Genomic DNA, 23,986 nt, shown 5'->3' on the forward strand with positions numbered 1-23,986 from the left:
AACTTGGGCCAGTGAAGCGACGTCCTCCACAACTAAACTGAAGAACAAAAGGGCAGCAACTTGTCTGTTCCCCTTCCCCCAATTCCCCAGCGCTGTTCCCATCCCCCAATTCCCCAATAAAAATTAAAAAGAAAGAAAAAAAAAAGAAAAAGACTTGGGTGAAGGCTTAGGAAGCATGTCTTCAGTGCTTGAGGGAGATTATTATTTTACATGTTGATTCTCGCAACCACTGCATAAGAGATAAATACCGCTGTCTCCATTATATAGATAAGGAAACTGAGGCCCAGAGACATGAAACAACTTGCTAAGGACACACAGGCAAAAATGAGTTTCACTCCTAGGAAAACTGTTGTGAGGACCCCCTAAGTCAGGAGTCAGGAAACCATGGCCCACAGGCCAAACCCAGTCTGTTTTTGTAAATGAAGCTGTCTCAGTCAATGTCGGCTGCTGTAACAAAAATACCACAGGCTGAGTGGCTTAAACAACAGAAATTGATCTCTCACGGTTCTGGCGACTGGAAGTCCGAGATCAGGGCGCTGGCATGGCCGGGCTCTGGGGAGGGCTCTTCCTGGTTTGCAGCCATCTTCCCACTGTATCCTCATATGTTGGAGAGAGAGAGAAAGGGTGAGCTCTCTTCCTCTTCTTATAAGGGCGCCAATCTCATCATGGGGGCTCCACCTTCATGACCTAATCACCCCAGAGGCCTCACCTCTCAAAACCATCACACTGGGGCCTCAGCTTATGAATCTGGAGGGATTTGGGGGGGTGGGGAGACACAAACATTTAGTCCATAGCAAAAGCTTTATGGGAACACAGTCACACACCCATTCAGTTGTGGATTTTCTGGGACGTGTTTATGCTACAAATGGCAGAGATGGGGAGTTGCAACAGAGATTGTAGGGCCTGCGAAAGCTAAAATAGCTAGTCTTCACAGAAAGAGTTTGCAGGCTCCTGCTCTGGGTCAGGAATACAACGGATTTTCAATAGCACCGAGGCGACAGCTATTCATTAAAGCACTGACTGTGCGCCAGGCCCAAGGAGCTCTGTTGGTGAGGGTAAGAAGTCAGGATGTAATTCTAAGTGTCACGAGACACAAAGGTCTGAGTCTTGAGTTAGCCAGCAAACGAAAGAGAAAGGTGTTCCAGGGAGCGGGCATAGCTAGGGCAAGGCTTGGAGGCCAGTAATCTTAACTACCAGCCAAGGAGGCTCCCTAGATGACGCTCACCTTCCCAGTCCCACACGGCGGCCAGGAGGTGTCCCTCCACTGCAAGCCTGCTCCCAAGGGCAGCCGTCCACTGTACTGCACTTTCAGGTGTGTGCTGCCCTCCATGTGGGGCTGGAGTCGCTGGTGTGGTGCAGCTGCGAACGGTCACCCCCCTGCCTCTTGGGCACCTGCAGCAGAAACTGGGGAAGACCCACACCCAAGGTGCAAATCAGATCATGCCACTCCCAACAATCTCCACTATATTTATCCGGAGTACCAGGTAGGTTCTAGGTGCAGCACTGGGCACCAGGTAGGTACCCAGGAATGAAGGAGCAAGAAGTTCCCCCTGCCCCAGTAGGAAGGCAAACTTGAAACAAGTACATTGACAAAGGCACAGCCGATTCTCCCTTTTGCTCCCCCTGCCAGCCACTCTGATGAACTGCCAGGTCCTCAACCACGCCATTTTTCCCCCTGCCCCAGGACCTTTGCACTTGCTGTTCCCCCTACCTGCAGCGTGCTCCCATGGGAACAAAACTGTTTTAACTTTCAGCATAAAATTTATTTCGCCCAAGAAGCCTTCCCCATTGTCCATCCAAACTAGAGTCCCCACTATTATGTTCTCTTGGCCTTTGCCCTGTTTACCACCCTGTCAATTAAGTCTCCTTGGATATGGTCCATGTCTCTCGTGCTCTGTCCCTGCTCAGCAATGGGATGTCAGAGACCAGGTGCAGCCTTGTGCACAGCTCTCCCCCCCAGCGCTGGGCACACAGTAGGTGTTTCATAAGGCCCAGCTGAATGAATAGATGGAAGATAGACTGAAGTTGCAATTCCAGATCTGTTTCCATACGTGACCTTGAGCAAATCCACCTCTGAGGATGAGTTCAGGGTGCTCACGCCGCCACTGCCCTGACCGCGGGGCTCTCTCCAGACTCCCTGCCTGGCCTGAGCACCCACCTTGTGTGTGAAGCTGGCATCTGTATGCAGTGGAGCTCGTGGCCCAGCTCCAGCTTGTCGATGGCCTATGAGCCGCTCTCCACCCGCCGTTTCTGGCTGGTGTTGCACGCCTGTGCCCGCTGCTTGGCCTAACTTGTGCGGAACAACCCAGGGACACCTGCCCTTCCTCTGCCAGGCAGCCCTCCATCCCAATTCCAAGGAGAGGAACGCCCAGCCTCCGCCAACCCCCCCGATCTTTCCCACTTGATGTCACTCATTGGAACTCGTCAATGGAGAGGTTTTAAGAGACAGGTTTATGTCCCCTCCACACACATACACACACACACACACACACACACACTTTTTCTTTTTTAACTGGCAGGTGCTCAGTTGCATTCAGAGGGAATGACTAATTGGCTAAGGAGCAGTGTGGTGAGGCCAAACTACCCACGGTGACAGTGGCACCCTAGTCCTCAAGAGCCATCAGCCCTGGAGACAGTGCAGGTCCTGCCACCCCCCACCTCACCCCCAGCACAGGGCCCTGTACCCAGGAGGTCGCACTTGACCCTCAGGGAGCTGGTCCAGAGGTGGCCTTGCGGTTGCAGCAGGCCCAAGGCACTCAGCACCACTCATTGCATCGTGCTGTGGGGACAGCAAGTGGTGAGAGGGGTGGACATGGTGTGGCCAAGGCCTGCCTCATGGGGACTAATGCCCCACTTGCAACACCAGGCCAGGAAAGGAAGTGGGAAGCGCCTAGGAGGGCCTGGGGTTGGGGGACTCCTGGTAGAACCAATGCCTGAATCTCTGCCGAGGAATGCTGACATCAGGGCTGCTGACAGCGTTGTCTGCACTGTTGGTGGCAACCCCAAAAGTCACTTTTGTGGGTCGAAGCCAAATGTGTTTAAATAAAGTAGAACAAAACAAAACAGAACAGAACGGAATAGAAACGACAGTGCATCACGGGCCACCTGGTAAATGTCACCTTCTGAAGCTTGTTTCTGCTACACGGATATTCAGCCAGATCACACAGGGTAGCCATGCCAGCGAAAGTGCCCAAAGTGCCCATGCCAGGCAGTCAACAGAACCTCCCAGAACACTCCATGGGGAGCATAACCGTGACGGTTCTAGCCCAGCTTTGGCAGCTGGGTGGGCATCTGCTCAGACTGGTCAGTGCCCAGGCCAGGCTGTATGTTCAAGATTTAAACAGTGCCCCACGCAACTTGGGGCCAAATGTGGTTTTTTTTCACATTGTATCAAGTGGGTCAGAATCAAAACGGTCTGAAAGCTGCTGTTTTGAGGTTCACGGATGCAGTCAGTGGGTTGGAGGGGACACCTGGGAAGATCAAGTGGGAGCTGTGAGCAGATACAGAGCCTAGGTGTTGCCTTAGATGGGGTGTTAATGTTGGTGGGTTGGGGTGATGGGGACTGCAAATGGGGTACCTGGTGGCTCGGCAGGTTGCTCAGTGACACGGAGAAGGACAGCTTGCTGCCCGCCTGCTCGGCGAGGGCCCTGATGAGGACCACAGGACTTCCCGCCGTCACTGGTTTCACCTCCAGCTGGGCCTCACCGCCCACTGCTGGCCACAGGTCGCTCTGGCCCTGGCAATGTCCCAGAATCACCTGGGGGATTGGATTTTGCCAGCAGGGCCAACCCTGACCACAAGAACTGGGACCGGACAGAGGGCAGGGGATCGAGCTTAGCTAAAGGCCTTCTAGGCTGATCTCTCGCCAATGTCTTAAACGCAGTATTTTTCAAAATTGGTGATCCATGTTACACGCTGAGACATGAATATGAAGGGCTCTCTCTCCCCTTCGCCTTCTTCGTCCAATCCATCAGGGACTCTGGCCAGCTCTCTGTGCAGAATACAGGGTCTGACCACTTCTGCCACCTGCACCATGCCCCCGCTCAGGCCTGGTCGTCATGCCTGCGTGGCTGCCACATCCTTCTCCTGCCCTGGCCCCTGACATCTGTTCTCCACCAGGTGACAAGAGCAACCCCTTTGAGGCATGGAGGATCACAGCACGCCCATTTTTTTCAGGGTAAAAGCCGAAGTCCTTGCAAAGTCCACCAAGGACCAGGCCTTCTGCAGAGGTCGGCAGTACAGACGTGGCCAGATGCAAGCAGAGCTGCCCACAGGAGGACATTGGCAGGAGGAACATGGGCACAGCCCTAACTGCTCCCCCTGGCTCCACACTCGAGGTTTCCTGAGAACCCACAAGCAACTGCAACTGTTGTCTTGGACAGCCCCACCACCTGCAGACCAGTCCAACAGACCTCTCTGTTGGCCACCAGCTGATCCAAAAGATGCAAAACCACCTCACTGTTCCCAGACTATTTGCGAATTTATGTTTTCTCGTAAATCCGGTTTTTGTTTTTGTTCCTTGACAACCGTCACAAATTCTGTCTTCTGATTACTATTTGGTGAGGCCACCTCCCTCCTATTCTGCCCCAGCCACAAGGGCCTTCATGCTGTGCTTTTAACACTCTGGGCACATACCCACCTCAGGACCCTTGCACATGCTGTGCACTTTACCTGGAATGCCCTTCCCCCATAGAACCACATGGCTGTCTTCCACACATCCATCACATCTTTGCTAAAAGTTACCTTCTCCGTCGGGCTTACCCTGTCAGCTTATTAAAAACCGAAGCCAACGCCCAAATCCTTCCTGACACACAACTGCAGACCCTGGTATCTAGCTCAATGGTTCCTTTTTCCTACAGCACTCATACCCACCTATCAACGGTACGACTTGCTTATTTATGGTGCATCTGTGCAAGTCAGTGTGGGCCTATGGGAGCCTGTTTGTGTGTGTATACGTGTGTGTGCGTGTGTGCACATGAGCGTACCTATGCACACTCCCCCTTGCACAAAAACACGTGCAGGCTCTCCACGCTGCTCTGCTTCTCTTGCTTAGTGGTGTGTCAAGGCGGTGGTGTTATCTAGTCTACATCAGAGGCGGTGGCCGTAGTTTTCGCAAGGTGCAGCCTGGGAGTGGAATGATTGCAGAATTTCTCACCCAAACCAGGACACCAAATAGTTAAAGGGAACACTAGTCAGAATTAAGCTGGGTCAATGGTAAACGGGGGCTCTCCAGGCAACCAGAGACTTCGGGGTGTCCTACCACTGCACACCCAGGGAGACGGGGACACACTCCCCCTCCCCGCCATTCTAAAACCCCATCAGCCGAGCTGAGCTGAACCCTGCTCTTCTGCTTTGTATACATGAGCTCATCTGCCTCAGATTCCTCATCTCATATGGGCTTACCGAAAGGACTAAAGGAGGGACCCTGAGCCCAAGGTCACCGGTGACCCCACCAGAACAGGTTTCAGAAAGCTCCGTTATTGTCATGGGTCCAGCAGCTAGAGCTGGAGCTTGGCCAGCTGGAGGCAAGTGTTGCGGGCTGCACATGGCCCTCTGGAGAGCAGCAGAAAGGTCTGTAGGGAGGTCGAGGCAATTAGCGCTTGTGCACTTAGTGAAAAGCAGGAGGTCTGAGGGCTCCCTGGGAGTTCTGGAAACTATGTGTAGTCTCATCAGTCAGGCATCTGGGCCTTCAGGAGGAAGACGCTCTCCCCTGAGACCCCTGTCCTCTCCCCACCGGGGCAGGAAGCGGACCTGGGAGTGGGGCGTGTGTTTATGCAGCAAAAACTCGAGCCCCAGCTCCAGAGTCTCAACTGCAGACCTCTCTGAGAAGACACTGGAGACGGAGGCAGAATCACCACCCTCACTGCCAAAGGTGCGCAGAGCTCCCGCTTGCGGAGAGCGAGCCGAAAGCTGCCGCTTCTGCTCTCTGGGAGCCACAGACCTGCGTGAACATCAGATGGGCGGTCTAAGCCCTCTCCCCAGAAGGGTGGGCAAGACACAAAACTTCCACACAACTGCAGGGGCTTCAGGGGGCCCATCGATTCCCCAACAGGTACCCCTGGCGAAGAACCCTGCAAAGTACCTACTGAGAGAAAAAGGCACACCCGCTTTGGCCCAGGAATTGTACTGCGAAGCATTTACCCTACAGAGAAGGGCAGTTGCAGCAGGTGTACAAGACCAAACGTCTGGGACAAAGTCAAGACCCCCATGCTGTGGGATTAGCTAAACAGATGCCCTCTTATCCACTGACTCTGCCGTTCCAAGTGCATGGCACATTCTTATTTTTAAAGAGGTCGGGGGATGGAAGATAGACTGAAGTTGCAATTCCAGATCTGTTTCCATACGTGACCTTGAGTAAATCCACCTCTGAGGATGAGTTCAGGGTGCTCACACCGCCACTGCCCTGACCGCAGGGCTCTCTCCAGACTCCCTGCCTGGCCTGAGCACCCACCTTGTGTGTGAAGCTGGGATATGCATGCAGTGGAGCTCGTGGCCCAGCTCCAGCTTGTCGATGGCCTCTGAGCCGCTCTCCACCCGCCATTTCTGGCTGGTGTTGCACGCCTGTGCCCGCTGCTTGGCCTGACTTGTGCGGAACAACCCAGGGACACCTGCCCTTCCTCTGCCAGGCAGCCNGGGGTGGCGGAGAATATAGATCCAAATCTGCCTCGCAACCCTCAGAAGTAACCAACCCTCCCAACACCTTGATTGTGGATTTCCGGCCTCCAGAACTGGGAGAGAGAAATTTCTGTTGTTTAAGCTTCCCACTTTGGGGCCCTTTGTTACAGCAGCCCTGGGAAACTCATGCAGGTTTCTTGGTGTATTGATATTTCTTCTGGAAATCTAGGGACTGGTATGTTTAACTTGCTTTTTTTTTTTTTTTGAAGCATGTCCTTGTGTTCCTAATATTGTCAATTTTTTAAACATCAATGGTAGTGGGATTTGAGTTCATTTTTTCCCTCTTCTTTATATCTTCTTGGGTAACAAGAAGTCACAAATGCTATTGGTAGGTGGAAAGGGAAGAACAGCTAAAACACCAAAGAAGGTGGTGATCATTAAGCAGGGAATCTGGGACTGGGCCGGAAATACCTGGGGAGATGGCAGGTGCCCACACAGGTGGGCCAAGGATGTGAAACAAACCTTGACATAGCAGACACCCCTGTCACCCAGTATCAGTTCCAGGTGACTCAGGTGGGCAGGCACTCCAGAGAGCCTCGATCCTCCCTGAGGGACAAAGCAAGGCTTTAGAGACTGGAGTTCAACACCCTGTCTAGTCCTGCATTTGCTGGGGGACATCCTGCCTGTGGCTCCTTGCCTACAAAACCGGGCCAGATTTAGTGTCTGGCCCTCCTTCAGGGGCCTCACGGCCTCACTCGCCCAGCTCAGCCAGGCCCGTCTCTTCTGGGGCCGTCTCAATGGCAGCTACAGGAACCAGGCCGACTCGGCTGTCGTTCCAGGTCCTCGGTAGCGCCCCACCCAGACTCTCAGCCACCCTTCCTTACCCCAGGACACTGAAGCCTTCAACCAAGAGGACAGCAAAGGGGCGGCGAGGGGTGGGCGGCTCAGGACAGGCGAGCGCTGGTTCTAGGCCTCTCAGAGGAAAAGTGAGAAAGATGTGCTTTACTTAATAAGCATTTGGATGGATTCCCTATGTGCCAGGCTCTGCTGTTACCATGTCACACATGTGGCCTGCTTTCATCCTGAGACACAGAGTGGTTCAGGAACCTGCCTGAGGTCACTCAGCCAGGAAGTGGCGGAGGGTCTTGTGCTACCCCACTCTCACAGGTTCACAAAATGCAAATTCTGGGGCTCATTCGTGAAAACCCGGCCCTGGGTGCTGGGTGTCAGGCAGTGGCCTGTTATACCGACACCCACCTCGCCCCAGAGCAGGGACCTCTAGCAGCTCGGGGAAATACAGTCGCCACACCAGCCCTGTTCTTCCTTCAGATTCGTGGTTCTTGACCCACTCGAGTGTGCCCACTTTTAGTGGGTGTCTGCGTGTGTGTCTGAGTGCTCATGGTTTAGAATCCCAGTGTGTGTGTGTGCATTCCCATGTGGGCATGTCTCAGTACATGTGTGTCCTAGTATACATGTATGTCCAGGGGCGCGTGTCCTGTGCATGTGCGTGCACACGTCTGAGTGTGTCCCGGTGTGTGTGCGTGTGTGCATGTGTACTGATGTGACATGCCCCTGTGTGTGCATATGCATGACCAAATATGTGTGTGCGCGACATGTCTCAGTGTATCCTGAGGTGCATGTGGGTGTCCAGGTGTGGACATGTGCACATGTGGCATGTCTGTGTGTGTACATCTGCACATCTGGGTCCATGCGTGTGAATCTTGGTGTGTATGTCCCCATATGTTCTCATGTGAGAGTTCTCAGGGGCATGTATGAGACTCCGTGGGTGTGTCTCCGGGTGTGTTTTCCTTGTGAAGCGGGGAGCATGTGGCTTGGAAAAGCATATTCAGTGTTATTCTAGATTTGGCAAATGAAAACAAACACTCCCTGTTTTCTTAATACGGAGCAGGGAAAGCAGGACTCAGCCAGGAGGGCAGGGGTTATGCAAAGATGGAGAGAGCTATTCAGACTCACGGGAGGAGGGTTCCGCCCGCCAGAGGCCACCCACCACCCAAAGGGCTGGCCGGGGCCACTTGGCTGTCTGGGAGCTGCAGGGCCGGAGCAGCCTCAGGCCTGACTTCCGAGAGGGCGGATGGCTGCCCGGGGGTCTGCGCAGAAGTGCCAGCCTTCCCCTATTTCACAAAAACCAGAATGCGAGGTCTTAATGCAAAAGGTTTGCTTTCACTTCAGTTAAAGCCTGTTTAGAACGTTCCCTTCTCTCATCTTAAAAATTTTTTAAGATGAAAAGATAAAATTACCTCCAAGCCCGTGACCCTCGGACAACCGATTTCACTTTTCCAGTGAAAAGTGCTCTTATGCTCGCACATTTCGTCCACACATGGTTCCTCCCTCATCTCCTGACCAGCCCTCCTGGAAGGCCAAGCATAAAACTGGTAGAAGAAAACGTAGGACGCGTCATGACCTGGGAGAAGTGAAGCGCTAGGTACCCTGTTTCCCCAAAAAAAGACCTAGCTGGAAAATAAGCCCCCGCATGATTTTAGGTGCCAAAATATGGCACCTTGGCATAGTGAATATTTTAAGCTGAAGGAATTTGTGGAAAAGGCACCCTTCTCCCTGAAACAGGTCATAAAACCTTCACGTGAGGGGTGCGTGCCCTCCATATCCTGGAGGAATCACGCTACGGCTTCTTCTCTGGCTAGGTCTTATTTTTGGGGAAACACAGTATGAAAGGCTGACGGGCTGGAATCCAACAAAGCTGAGAAATGGGGTTTTCAAAAGACACCACTGGGCTGGCCGAGTGGCTCAGTTGGTTAAGAGTGCAAGCTCTGAGCAACAGGGTTGCCAGTTAGAGTGCCACATGGGCCAGTGAGCTGCACCCGAGCTGAGCTGCCAACAGGTGGCAGGATGGCTCAGCTGGTGAGAGCACATGCTCCTAACAACAAGGTTGCTGGTTCAACTCCCGCATGGGATGGTGGGCTATGCCCACCCGCAACTAAGATTGAACACGGCACCTTGAGCTGAGCAGCTGCGAGCTGCAGCCGGGCAGCCAGATGGCGACAGGACTTAGAGCTGAGCTAGCTGCGCCCTCCACAACTAAGACTGAAGGACAACAACTTGGCTATTCCCTTCCCCCAATTTCCCAACGCTGTTCCCCTTCCCCAATTCTCCAATAAAATCTTTAAAAAAAGACACCACTGACAGAGGAAACAGCAGAGGCAACCGAATATGGCCTGGCAACAGGACAGAACAAGTCCCGACACACACTTGCATGGACACGTGTATACACACACACACACACACACACACACATACACATACACACATGCCGCATGGACCAGTTGCGCAGAGAATGAGCGAGAAAGAAGCCAGACTCCAGGTGCACATGAGACCACGGTGTGAATGTCAAGGGCAGGAAAAACTGCATAATGGCCAGAAAGGTCAGACCTCTGAGGTCACCAACTGGGAGGGAGCCTTCTGGGAGCCAGCAGTGTCCTCTCTCTTGCTCTGGGGGTGGTTACACAGGTGAGCGTGCATGTAAAAACATCCAACTGGACACTGAAGAGCAGTATGGTCTCCTGAATCACTTGTTTAAAATGTAACTGAAAATACACACCCACTAGATGCGATGTGGTGGCTCTGGGGGGGGACCCTGGGACACACAGAGGGCATTAGTGGTGGGATCTGAACAGCTGGAATTTGGTTAATAGGAATGTACCAATCTCAGTTTCTTAGTTGTGACAAATACCTCTGATGGTATAAGATGTTCATGATGGGAGTGGGGGGGGGCGGGGTGTCAGCCGAGTGGCGCGATGGTTAAGAGCTGGCTTGGGATGCCAGAAGGCCCCGGTTCGGATCCCACATATGAGGGCCAGTGACACTGCCCTCCACAGCTAAGATGCTGAACAACAGCTCAACCTGGAGCTTGGCTGCCGTGAGTCGCCGGCGACGGCGTGGGCTGCAGCCCCTGTGGCAGTGAGTTGCCATGGGATACCGTGTGTAGCCAGCAGCCAGCGTGAGCGGCCAGCAGCCGCAGTGAGCGGCCGTCCAGAAGCCGGCGACTGATCTGCCTCGCCCGGGAAGAGCGCAATGATGGTGCCAACTTGGGCCAGTGAAGCAACATCCTCCACAACTAGACTGAAGAACAAAACGACAGCAACTTGTCTGTTCCCCTTCCCCAATCCCCCAGCACTGTTCCCATCCCCCCAATTCCCCAATAAAAATCTTTAAAAAAAAAAAAAGATGTTTGTGGGGGGACAAACATCTAAGGGAGGGGTACGGGAAATTCCCTGTACTCTTTGCAACTTTTCTGTCAACCTAAAGTTATTCCAAAATAAAAAGCACATTAAAATACTCTTGCCTTTTTTACATCTTCTCCCTCCTGCTCTTCCCCCGTCCCGTTTCCCTTGTCCCCACTCCCCTTCCTCCCTGCCCTCTCTTGGCCACACAACACAAGCCTGTATCCCCAGCACATGCCCAGCACACGCGTGTCCTTGTGGACTGGCTGGGAGCAAACACAGTCCACAGCAGCACAAGCTCTAGTCTAGAGGGACAAGAACCTGCGTGAGGCAGGTGACAGAAGATCCTGAGCTCCACGAGCCAAGGACCCCAACTGCTTGGCTCACTGTGTGTCCCTGACAAGTGGTCACAGCGGGGACACCAGCAGAATACGAAACACTTGGCTCAAGTCTTAACAACTCACTAGTCCACCAATGTCACCCTACAAGTTAGTCGTACTGCACAGACAGGGAAACTCAGGTACAGAAAAGTTAGGTGCCCGAGGTCGTGCTGGTACAGACAGAGCTGGGATCTGCGCTTCTGGCCACCGCAGTCCTGCAGGGCAAACACAGGAGCGAGTGAAAGAAAGAAGAAAGAGCAAGAGGTTTTCAGGGACCCTGAGCCTGCGCAGCACTGGCCCAACCCCCGCAGGTCCTGAACAGGGCTGGCGTTCCTGGTGGCTAGAGTGTCACCTGCGAGGCCGTGAGCTGTGGGCAACGCCCTTCAGGGTCCAGCCTGGGCCAGTCTCTGACTCAGTGTCTGCTGAGCAGAACCAACCACATGGCCTGTCTAGAACGGCCCCACTGCAAACCCTGGGGTCAGGGGTCAGAGGTCAGGCCTGGGGCGACGCTCCCTACACTCCGCCTGGCGAGTTAGCCACAGCCTGACCAGCGTGGGGACTGAAAGATCCTGCTGGGGACCCCCTGGGTCAGCACAGGGGTCTCCCATGCTCTCGGGGACCCTGGCTGGCCCATCACCAGCTCTAGAGTGACCTCTGAATCCTGGACCAGTACTAGTCTGGGGCAGCAGGGTAAAGAGCAAGTGACAGTGCCCCCAGGCACATGAGGACATGCCCAGTGGGGGCGGGGAGAATAGTAATATCAACTTGGGCAAGCTACCCAGCCTCCTTGGGCCTCAGTTTCCTCATCTGCAGTACGGGCATAACAGGAGTACCTACTTCACAGAGGCATCATGAGGGTTAAATAATAGCTCCGTGTGTTGTTAGAAATCGTCGGCATAGTTTCACATGCTTTCCTAATCTGAAGGCTCATTCAATATGTTGGTTTACAATAATAACAGCAGCTCTTATTCCAAGTGCCAGATACCAGGAGAATGGCTCTACGCGCAGCAGCTCATTTCTCCCCATGAGCCCCAGGTACCCTTCCATCACCATCTCACAGATCAGTAAACAGGCTCAGAGAGGTTAAGTCACTTGCCTGGGATCACACAGCTGGGAGGAACACTGTTGAGACTCAAACCCAGATATCTCTGACCTGCCTCCACTGGTCCCATGAGGGGCTGGCACAAAGCCCAGAGGAGAGCAGGTTGCCCCCTTGTCCGATTAGCAGGCAAGCAGGGGAGGGGCGACATGGGGGCCTGGGCGGGGTGTAGGGGCTCACCACATCCGTGGGCTGTGGGAGAAAGGCAGTGACCAGAGCCATGCCTCTGTCCCATTCTCCTCCACCTCCCCTGGAGCGAGGCGCTCCCCCAGGAGGCCCATGCAGGCCTCAGTGCCACAGGAGGGCGGGGCGTCCACCAGCAGTTGCCTGAGAACGTGAGAGGCCCAGGGAGTGGCACAAAGGTGACCCCCATCTCGCAGCTGTCTCAGGTCATCACAGGAGTAACCCAAGGCTTGGAGAGGCGCAACAGGGTCGTGTCCACACTCACACACCTCGGAAGGGGCCGAGCTGGGCCTGGGTCCCAGATAGCCCAGCCCAGTGTCTGTGCTCATAGGTCTCACAGGGCCATCGGTGCCCAAGTCTAGTATCACTTATATTTAAGCCCACAAGAATTGGATGGAGGGCCAGCCGAGTGGCTCAGTTGGTTAAGAGTTGGCTTAAGAGCACAAGATCTGAGCAACAGGGCCGCCGGTTCGATTCCCACATGGGCCAGTGATGCTGTGCCTGAGCTGAGCTGCTGCTGAGCTGCCAACAGGTGGCAGGATGGCTCAGCTGGTGAGAGCACGTGCTCCTAACAACAAGATTGCCTGTTCAATGGTGGGCTACGTCCACCCGCAACTAAGATTGTAACACAGCACCTTGAGCTTAGAGGCCACAAGCTGCTGACGGGCAGCCAGATGGCAACTGGCACCCTCCACAACTAAGATTGAAGAACAACAACTTGGCTGGTCCCCCTCCTCAATTCCCCAACACTGTTCTCCTCCCCCAATTTCCCAATTAAAATAAAATTTAAAAAAATAATAATAAAGCCTGCCTTTAAAAAAAAAAAGAATTGGATCGAGAAGCACAGACCACCTGGGTTCAAATCCCAACTCCACTGTGTGACTTTGGGCAAGCGTCCTAACTGCTCTGGGCCTTGGTTTCCTTCTGCAACTGTAATTTAGGAATAATAAAACTGCCTACCCACGGGGTCGTTGTGAGGATTCAACGAGCAGATACAGACAAAGGGCTTTAAAGGGTAATCCTGCATTAGCTGTTATGCTTTATAGTCATTCAATTAAAAACATTTGGCAGTGTTATTTCCCAGGGGTTTTTTTTCTTTCCTATTTTGGAGTTGATAAACATTTTTCAGGTCTCAAAACCTTTTCAAGAGCCTTTGAAAAATGCAGGGGCCTGAAATCTGGATCTCAGGGGCCTGGTGAGCGGTTGGGCTCTGGGAAGGAGCCCCAAACTGCCCCCCCTGCACAGCCCTGAGCACACAGAGTTAGCTCCTCAGACTCCCCTCCACGCTTGAGGGTCCCTCTGCACCCCTTGCTGGCCCCACATCAGCAGGGTGGGTGGTGGGATCCTGCCCAGCACAAGGGCACCCAAGGCCCATTGCAATGCTAATTTCAGCTCTTGGCAGGAGAGTCCCAGGCCAAGGAGAGAACAATGCCTGTCTTTATACTGCCAGGCCCTTCTGCTTCTAAAGAGCTGGGGCCCCGTGGGAACCCCCACTTTCCCCACTTAATTGCCTTCTTGACAGTCATCCCCAGACTGACAGACATGTCAGTATCACAGGGATGAGATGAGACATCACCACCATCATCCCTAAATGGGGACCCGGGACAATATTAAGCCCACCCAACCTACAAGGTCACCCAGCCAGCTCCTGGTCCAGCCCCCGACCTGGGAAAATGTCATTACCGCTTGTCTTGGCATTTAAACAAAGACTGTCACCAGAGTTCCATCAGCTCATCCTTGGAGAGGGTGACACCAGCATTAGGAAGAACTCTGCAGCCTGGGAATCAGAGGGGGTGGTGTGAGAGGCCCAGCAGCAAGGGGGACCGCCAAGGGTCATCTCACCCATCCCCCTGCCTCCAGACAGGACTGCAGAGGAGGTGGGGGTAACGCTAATATCTTCCACCTGAGGTGTCGACCCAGTGAGACAAGGTTGCACACCTGGGCTTCTCTTCACTGAATCCCTGCCCCTGGCACACTGGCTGGCCCCTTTTTATTCTTTAATTGAGCAAGTATTTATTGGGCACCTACTATGTGCTAGACACTGCACTAGGAGCTAGGGATATGGCGGTGAAAATTACACATGGTCGCTGCATTCATTGGCTTTATGCGCTGACAAAATCTCAATCAATATTCACCGTAATTATAACTGAGTCGTTATCATGAGCCTTACCATATCTCACATAGTCAGTGAGGTGGCAATCTTTTCCAATATCTTTAAATAAAAAACATACACAAACGTTTTTCAGAATTATGAACAGCGATGGCTCCTCAAGGGTGGTTTGCAGACTTTGTCCCTTGTCTGAAGGCCTGACCAGTACTACCTCTGAGTGTCCAAAAACTCACAAGGAAATAAAGGGCTTTTCAGAGCACACACACTCCAGGTTTTAGGACATACGGGGTTCGTCCTGGCTTCCTGCTGGCAGGACCCAGCTTTCCCCAGGCTTGGCTGAGGCCTGAACTGAAGTCCCCAGCCCCCACATCCCCCAGCCAGGGGTCCACTGGTACTGGGACCAGGGACTGAGTCCCTGCGCACACAGTTTGACTCAGCAACATGCAGCCTGTGAAACACACCCCGCACTGGCCAGCATGGCCCACCCGCCCCTCCGGCCAGCACATCTGGCCCCCAGGGTCCAGGCCTCATTTCCACAATGTACCTTCTGTTGGCAGAGCCACTGGTGACTCTGAGCTCTGCCTTTCCTTCCTCGGGCAGGACACACAAGCCAGCCCCTTATACAGGCCAACCGCCACCGTCACAGCTGGCCCTGACTGCTGTCAGCCACAGAGACTCTCTGTGAGCCCAGTACCACGCCCGCTACCTGCCTTCCCGATGGGCTCAGCTCCATTGCCCTCCAGCTGGTGCCTGCCTGTCCCTAGCATCGCCCAAGACTCTCCAGGCTCAGACACACGTGCTTTTTAAGACTTCCAGCAAGTGTGCAGCTGCTGTGCCTGGCTGGGCGTCTTCCTGCCTGGGGAGGGCCAGGTGTCCACCAGCTCAGGGAGGCCTCCGGCCCCAAGTGTTGGCTTCAGAACTAGCTTTCCAGAGGCAGCAGGAGGGATCACAGTGGCGCATCCCAGTTTTCCCTCCAGCAGGGAGAAGAGAATGCAAAAGTAGAAAAGGGGGTCAGGGTGGGAAGGCTTTGGGATGGAGGGACGAACGTGTGGTTCCTGCCTCCTGGGTGAGAAGCCAATGGCCACTAATAACAAGAATACACAGTAACAATGACAATATAACACCACCAGCGGTTATTTTGTTTTGTATGGGGCCTCTGCAGTGTGCGGGACACTGCTCTCAGCCCTCTACACCCACCATCTCATATGACCTTCACAACCCTCTGTCATGACACCCACTTAACAGAGAAAGAAAGTGACATTCAGAGCATTTACGTCAGTCGGTGCCAGTGGCCTCATAGCTACTAAGGGACAGGGCTGAAACTTGAACCCAATCCTGTCTAGTTCCTAAGTCCACTTTGAACCAGTGTCCTCCACTTGAGGGCATGGAATAAAAAAAGAAATGAAAAGAAAGGCCCTGATTTGTAACGTTTGCCAATTTCCATGGTGTAAATAGTCCCACCATGGCCCACTGCAAGCTATCTGTGCGCTGCCACTAAAGTTGACGCAAATAACCTCCCTTTGCCAAGATAACAGCAAAATGTATCAGCAAAATAACTAGGTAGTGGGGACTGTGAGTCCTCGTTACCTTTGTTTCTAATATGACTCATTTGAATCTTAAGATGGGGTAACGTCACCTTTAGTAATGGCTGTGTTTAACCACCAGCCTGCAGGACTCCTGGATACGGTACCATCAGCTCTTGCAAGCCAGCTCTGACGCACACAGCCTCTAAAATGCTTATACACAGCTGGCATTTAATAAATGCCTGAGACTTGGGCGCCCTATTCTCAGAAGACCCCATAGTGGTCATGAGCTGTGCCCTCTCCCAGCCTTCACTCCTGAGTGATGCTCTTGGCGGTCACTCCAGAGCCCTCTCTGCAGAGGGTCAGGCTGGGGAATTTGCTCTCCATTGAGCACTGACTCCTGGCTCTGTTTCCAGGCTGGGAAACCAATCTTGCCTACTGACAACTGGAGGGGAGAAGTCGTTCCAGGAGAAGCCAGCAAGGTCCTCCCTGGACAACCGGGGAACCAGGCAGCCCTCAGCCCTCAGCCCTCCTGATGTCCATGGAGCTGCTTGTGAGTGCTGAGCCTTCTCTGAAAAACCATTTCAGGAACTAGGTCCTCAGTCATTCACCCCCAGCCCAGGGGATCTCCCAGGTGAAACCAATTTACTTCCTTTCTTGCGTTGGAAGTACAGGACAGCCACCCTGCACCCTCTGAGGCCAGCACTGTCAGTCTCCCGGAAGGGAACCACAGGCCCGCAGCACGCCGTGCCCCGAGCCACCTTTGCCAGAGAAATGCCCAGCCAGAGGGTCAGAGGGTGCGCTGGGGGCCAGATGAGAGGAAGAAGGCCTGCACTTCCCGGCGTCTCATGAGGTTCGTCAGCGCAATGGTTAGAACACAGGCCACAGAGCAGCGTTTGTCAGTGGGGCAACCGTGCTCCCAGGAGACATCTGGCAACACCTGGAGACACTTTGGGTTGTCATGACTGGGAAGGGTTAAGGGGGTGATGCTGGCATCTGGGGGATGGAGGCCAGGGTCGCTGCTCAACATCCTACATGCACAGGACAGTCCCCCCAGGACAGGATGGCCTGGCCGGAGGAGTCCGTAGGGCCAGGGGGAGAAGGCCTGCTGTGGCGGCAGGCTGCTTGGGGTCACAGCGGCTCTGCCACTTGCTAGCTGGTGACTTGGAGCACCACCTGGCGAGGCAGATGGCCCTCTCCTTGTGGCTGCTCTGATTCTCATGAGAACCCCCAGGATGAGGTCCCCTAGACCCAGGAGTCGAGAGCGCATCAAGCTGGGGGCCTGGTTCCTGACCCCCAAAACGAAGAGCCAGCTGCAGGTGTGTCTCTGATACACGTACACCAAATGTATAAAGTGTGTGTATGTGTGTGTAAGGCCTTCCTGGGCCCTCCGTCATTTAAAGGTGCAGCCCATGCCACCCCACTTTGTCCCCCTTATGCCTCCTCCCTGCTCTGCTTGTCTCCCCAGCTCCAGACATTTGTGTGAACAGGATGTAAGGTTCACACGTTTGTAGGTGTCCCCGCTGTCCCCCAGGCAATCTGGGGTTTGGCTTCCCGCTGCTGAGCAGGACACAGGGGTCTGCGCCATCTCAGCACAGCGCCCCCAGAGACGGAGGCTGAGTAACGCAGCCTGGATGCCTTAGGCCAGTCCTCTCCAAGCTCGTGAGCAAATGCTTTGCCTCCTACAGGTGGCATCCATGAGGGCCTGTGGTGCTGGGAAACCCAGATGAAGGCATTCCCAGCACTGGACGGGCAGTGGCCTCACCACACCCTCCTCCACCCTGACTGCATGAGAAATGCTGAGGACACAACGCTGTACACCCAGGCGCCGGGTTCCCAACCCACACCCACCAGGTCTCAATACTGAGACTTGGGGTCTGGGCATCGGTGTATCTGAGAAGCCGCCATGCCCAGTGCCGCCTGGAAAGCTGAGCTCTTGGAGGGCGGGGGGTGTGCCTGACTCAGCTGGCACCATGCCTAGATCCAGCACCTCCCGTGGGGGCCCAGCTCTGCCCACACCCTAAACGACCTATTTCTGTCCTGTCTGTGCTGTACACGTAACAGTCCCCAGGCCCTCCGTGCTGTGAAAGCAGCCCATATCCATTTAGCAGCGTCCCAAACAAACAAGCATATTTTGAACCTTCCCAGGCTGTTATGGAAACAAAGGAAAAAAACACACACTTTTTTTTTTCTCTTCTCTGCACACAGTCCCTGGGGTCTGAATTAGACAAATCTCAGCATCTTTAACACCTTCCAGGAAAGGCCATGTTTCTCACGCTAAAATCAAGAGCAACATTGAGATAGGGCAGAAATAACAGGCCCAGTGAACGTCCTCAAAATGTCACTGATGACATCCAGCCCTGAGCTGTGAATGGCAGTGATGGTGCTACAGAGCTCGCTATGTGCTTAGAATGTTCTGGAAGTTATCCTGACCGTGAGGTTTGTCCTATCTAGCTCCAGCAAGCCTGACCTGCCTGCTCCCCAAACACGCCCAGTATATTTAGCCTCAGGACCTTGGCCCTGGCCAAATCTTTCCCCCAGATTGTCAAGGGTGCTCTCCAGGTCTCAACTCCAGTGTCCTGTGCTTTAGAATCCTGGTCTAAAGTGGTTACTCAGCCACAGGCCAGCTCTTCTCACAGCGCTCATCGGTAGATGAAGCCCTCTTTCATTTGCTGTGGGGTACGGCTCATCTCTCTGACACTGGACTTTATGCTACGTAAAAGTGGGGTCTGTATCTCTCATTCATAAGGTCCAAGAACGGTGCCTGGCACATTGTAAGCTCCACGACTTGCTAAACAACCTGGAAGTTCACCGGCTAGGAGAGCCAGCCCCCCTGGGCCCTGCCGATGAGAATATGGTTCCTGTGAATGTGGAAGGTTTTATCAGAAAGGCAGCATGGGGAGGTGACCTTGTCAGAGGGCCCAGACGTAGCACCTCGCTTCCCCAGGGATGATGCTAAACCTTCTCTCAAGCTGTCCTGTTACACACGGGTGCAGGGCTGCACCTCAGAAGGGGAGGAGGCATATTGTCACAGCATGGCCTCCTTACTCTCAGAAACACTGTCATCAGTCACAAAAGAGGGAACCAGCCAGGTGTCTCAGAGCCTCCTGAACTCCTCTGGGCTATGTGACCTCCACATCACGTCCCTCTCTCCTCCTGACTTTAAACAGATGGAAGTTTCAGGGAAGACCTGGGCAGTGTGCCTCTGACTTGTTTGGAACTTGATTGCAAGTCCTCAATGTTGAGGCCTGGCTATGGCTTGAGGCTTCTTGAGGTCTCTAGGACAGGCCAGGTTCAGAAGATTAAACTGTGGGACTAACAGGGCTGTTTGCCCATAGACAGACAGGTGAGAAAAAGACCTCCTCTTTGCTCATATCCAACCTGCTCCGGGGCACAAGGCCTGGCACACACCAGCTAGATTTCTTCCCCTTCTGTTTTTGCAACCAGGCACAGTTGTGCAGTGCACAACCTGCCCAACTATACACAGCAGCCCTGATATTGAACATCTGGGAGAGTAAACTGTAAGGATCTGGCAGGAATAGGTCGATGTCCCAAGGACCCAGGCCCAAGGCAGATTCTGGCCTGAGGCTGGAGAGGTCAGCTGTGGTCTGAGCCAGGCACAGCTGCCTCACTGACACGGGACAGCGTCTCCTCCATTTGTACATCAGGGTACGTGGGATTAAGTTGCCATCGTCTATCTGAGACGGGAAGTGCTGGACAGGGATGACCAGAGTGAGCCAGAAGGCCCCCAGGGGCTGCACCCACATCCTGTCAATGCCTCCTTCAGCATGTTTCAGCCAGCAGGGGAGGGGGACCACGCATGAGAAAAGTCATGGCCGTGTGGCTGCCAGCAGCAAAAGATGGAAACCAGCCTGTATGCCCATCTGAAGGGGCGCGGGGGGGGGGGGGGATGGTCAAATAAGCTATGAGGATTTTCACTGTTCCCAACTCCCCAGACCAGCCCACCCTGAGCCTCAATGCTCCTTAGCGAAGGGCGGTACTCCCAGGTGCTGTCCGGCGCGGTCTGCCAGCCCTCGCTGTCTGTCTCCAGGCAGGCGCATGTTCCCCCCACCTGCTCTTCAGACCTCTCCTTAGCCTGGCACCTGGGACACTCGGGGCCACTCCTGCCTCTGTTTTCTTCCTGGATACGGTCCCCACATCTTCCCACAGCCGGCCCCCTTCTCACCTTCAGCAAAAAAAATGTCACTTCCTCAGAGAGGCTCTCTTGACCACCCTGTCTAGGTCACTTTCCGTCACGTGGCTGTTTAATTTCATTCCTACCGCGTATCAACATTCAAACCACCTTGTCATGTTCTTACCTGTTGGCGGTTTCTCTCTCCCATAAGGGTGTCAGCCTCCGTGTGATGGGGATGGAATGTGCTGTGGTCACAGCTTTGTCCCCAGAGCGCAGGCACACTCCTGAAGACCCACTAAAAGCCTTCAGATCCGGGGAGAATTCTCCTACAAAAGCTGGAAACCAGTAGACTCCGCCCCCACAGAGGGCAACCCAGCAAGAAAGGACAAGAGGAAGCCAGGGCTATCTACGCCAGGCGCTGAATGTAAAGGGGGAATAAAGACTCACTTCTGAGTGTGTCTGGGAAATTCAGATTCTATAAAGAAGAGAGACAGGGGGACGTGGACCGGAGTTTACAGATGCCACATGCCAGGACCTGTGCTGAAGGCTTTAACCATGTCCTTTAATCCCTCCCATAGCCTCTGGGGTAAGGGCTGGTATACTCCTATATTTACAGCTGAGGAAACTGAGGCACAGAGAGGAGCCAGAGGCCTAGGTCACACACCACAAATCAGGGCTGGGATCCAGTTCTGACCCGAAAGCCCTCTTGGGATTGACATACAATGGAGGACTGTTCAGCAACAACAACAAAAAAATGACACATGTGACAATGACAACATGGATGAACCTTGAAAACATGATGCAAAGTGAAAGAAGCCAGACACAAAAGACCACATACTATATGATTCTATTTACATAAAATACCCGGAATGAGCAAATCCATACAGGCAGAAGGTAGATGAGGGGTTGCCAGGGGCTGGCAAAGGTAGGAAAATTGGGGGTGATGGCAAATGGGTGCAAGGTTTCTTTTGGGGGCGACAAAAATGTTGTGAAGTCGATTGCGATAATAGATGCAAAACGCTGTGAATATACTAAAAGTCATTGAATTGTTCACTTTGAATGGATGATTGTACAGTATATGAATTATACCTCCAGGAAGCTGTCTAAATAAAAAGATGAAAAGCTCCTTCAACTCAAGGGGGAGCCACCTGGTCATGACATGAGATGTCCCCAGTCACGGCTGGTGTCTGGGTCTGAGGAAGGATTCAAGCAGCGGGTCAGGCGGGTGCTCCATGGAGCCTGAGGGGACACCGGGACGCCCCCCGAGCTTCAACCCCCATCTGCTGGGCTCTCCTTGGGGTGGTACTGTGAGCCTGTACTCTGAGGCAATTACATCACCAGACCCAGGGGTTCAAGCCCCAGTCCTGCCTCTCCCTAGCTATATGACCGCAGACAAGTCTATTTTTCCTCTTGTAGCCACAGTTCTATTTAAAAAATGTAACTAGTAACAGTACCTTCCTGATGGGGTCGTGACGAGAATTAAATTAAATAATTCAGATAAAGTACCCAGCACAGCTCTTGAGCCACAGTAAATCCTTCCGAAATGTCAGCAATAAGAATTAACCATTCTAATTTCGCTATTCAGACAAATAACTGGTTTTCAATCATGAACAAAGGTCTCTGTCCCTCAGACACCTGGCTTGCGGTTTCTGTTCATGCAAAACTTGAAGGGGAGCCAAGCTGCGGGGAATGCTATGTGTTGGCAGGAACTTTCCAGAAAATCAGCAAGCCTGAGTCAGCTTGTCCCCCAAATCGTCAGGCTGAGGGGTCATCAGACATAAGGTAAATTCTCCGACAAAAGCAAGGGTCCAAAAGATTCCAGTTCTACTGAGGACAACCCAGGAAGGAGGACTAGACCCAGCCTGAGCCATCCGAGCCAGCAGAAACTTCTGGGGAAACTTCTAGAAAAAGAGGCTAACTCGCCTGACGACGGCCTTTTTCAGAAATGGTTCCAGGATGTCCAGACGGGGACAGAGCGATGGAGCCCAGGCCTGCTTGAGCCTCTCTGTCCAGAGGAGGCCGTGAGGCTCCTCTGAGGGTCCCTTGTGACTGTGGGTCCAGGCTTATCTCATGCAGCAGAGCGAATGAGGACACAGTCTGCATCTGTGCCACACTCGCCTTCTCAGCGAGGGGCCCCAGGGCGTCCAGCTCTGTGTAGGAGGCCTCCCTCAGCACACAGGCCTGGAAACTCTGCAGACAGATCAGGCGGGAGGCCCGGCCCGGCTGCTGGGCCATGTGGGGAAAGGTGGGGGGCTCTGGCCGGGTCCTGGCTGTGATGGAACCCAGCTGGCACCCATGACACCAGCAGCAGGGCCAGGGCTGGGGGCTCGGTCAGCCACATCAGGGCTTCCGAGCCTCCCTGCCTGGGCTGTAGCAACAGCAGCCCAAGCAAAGGCTGATGGAGGTGGGAGGACATGGGAGGCAAGAAAGCCCAGCAAACAGTAACCCCAAGGGGAGTAGTGAGAAAAGCTCGGTTTGAAAATGAAAGACACCCGTGGGCACAGCCCTGCATGAGCCTCTGGATGTTAGGACTCTGTATAACAGTAATGTTAACAGTGATCATCTCTATCCTTATACACTTTCATTGGCAGGAAGCAGGGGGAGTGGGGGGGGGGAGAGGAAAAAGAGGGGGAAGAGAGGCGGGAGGGGAGAGCAGGAGGAAGGGACCAGAAGGAGGAGAGGAGAGGCGGTAGGAGGGAAAGAGAGGGAGAGGCGAAAGGAGAGGGGTGAGGAGGAGAAATGGGAGGAGAGGCTGATGAAGGAGGGAAGGCAGGGGAAACGATGCACGATGGGTGGGGCTTAGGGCAGCAGGGCGGGGCTTAGGGCAGCAGGACGGGGCTTAGGGCAGCAGGGCGGGGCTTAGGGCAGCAGGGCGGGGCCTGGGAGCCCAGGGAGCCCCAGGCCAGCTCCTTGACCTTGTGCAGCCAGCGGTGCTGCTGATAGCTGGTGGGACACCTGCCCACGAAGTCCATCTGGGCGAGCGGCCAGGTCAGCCCCTGATCCCCTCTGCTCCCCTGACTTCTCTCCAGGCTCTGGCCTCACCTCCTGAAGGACAAGGGCTCCCAGGTAGTCCTGTACCAGGCTCAGCCCCAGGCTCAGCATCACAGCCCTCACTTCAGGCCCAGCAAGGTTCAGCGTGGGGGGGGGGGCACAGCGGGCCATGCCACCATGGAGCAGGACCAAAGGAGCGGAACCTGGCTCAGGGCGAGCGCTGCAGGCAGGAGACCAAGGCCCCAGGCCACCTCTTCACTGTCAGGGTCACAGCATCCCTGCCCCTCCGGCAAAACTCCCTCCTGTAGGCCAGCCCCCACAGGAAGCACCCACAGGAAGTACCCCCACAAGCTCCCAGACGGCCTTTCTCCCTCCTAAGCTGGGCTCTCCAGCAACTTCTGAATCAAACGGCACAAGGGCAGCCTACTCTGCTCAAAGCCGCCCCCAGCCTTGTCACCGCTTGGATAGAAAGTACATGTGTGACCCCAGCGTGAAAGAAATCCTAAGGAGCTGAGCTGCCAAGGGCTTCTGTGTTCCAAAGCTCTCATTTCCCCAGTCCACCAGGGAGGAACTTAGCAACCCCCCACCCACCTTACAGATGAGGAAACTGAGGCACGGAGCAGTAAAGAGATTTGCTCAAGGCCGCAGCTGGGATTTGATCCCAGAGAGGCTGGCTCCAGTGCCACCAGTCTGAGACACCCTGAGCTGGAAGTGACCTGAGACCTCAACATTGTGCAGAGGAGGAAATGCAGCT

At 54.1% G+C, this 23,986-nt stretch overlaps 1 protein-coding gene across 1 annotated transcript in view; it reads right to left on the bottom strand.

Annotated features, from left to right (window-relative positions):
* APOLTP (apolipoprotein lipid transfer particle homolog) overlaps positions 1 to 22,476 on the bottom strand; it is a 53,769-nt gene extending 31,293 nt beyond the window's left edge. Inside the window, exons 1-4 of the mRNA XM_019650882.1 lie at positions 22,360 to 22,476; positions 6,452 to 6,579; positions 5,752 to 5,941; positions 3,578 to 3,757 (exon numbers count right to left, since the gene is read on the bottom strand). Coding sequence (XP_019506427.1) covers positions 3,578 to 3,757; positions 5,752 to 5,941; positions 6,452 to 6,579; positions 22,360 to 22,476 — 615 coding nt within the window. The remainder of the gene's footprint in view (positions 1 to 3,577; positions 3,758 to 5,751; positions 5,942 to 6,451; positions 6,580 to 22,359) is intronic.
* Between the last annotated feature and the right edge of the window lie 1,510 nt (positions 22,477 to 23,986).

The sequence above is a fragment of the Hipposideros armiger genome, unplaced genomic scaffold (genome assembly GCF_001890085.2).
Source record: "Hipposideros armiger isolate ML-2016 unplaced genomic scaffold, ASM189008v1 scaffold_149, whole genome shotgun sequence".
In the NCBI taxonomy this organism is placed as follows: Eukaryota; Metazoa; Chordata; class Mammalia; order Chiroptera; family Hipposideridae; genus Hipposideros; species Hipposideros armiger.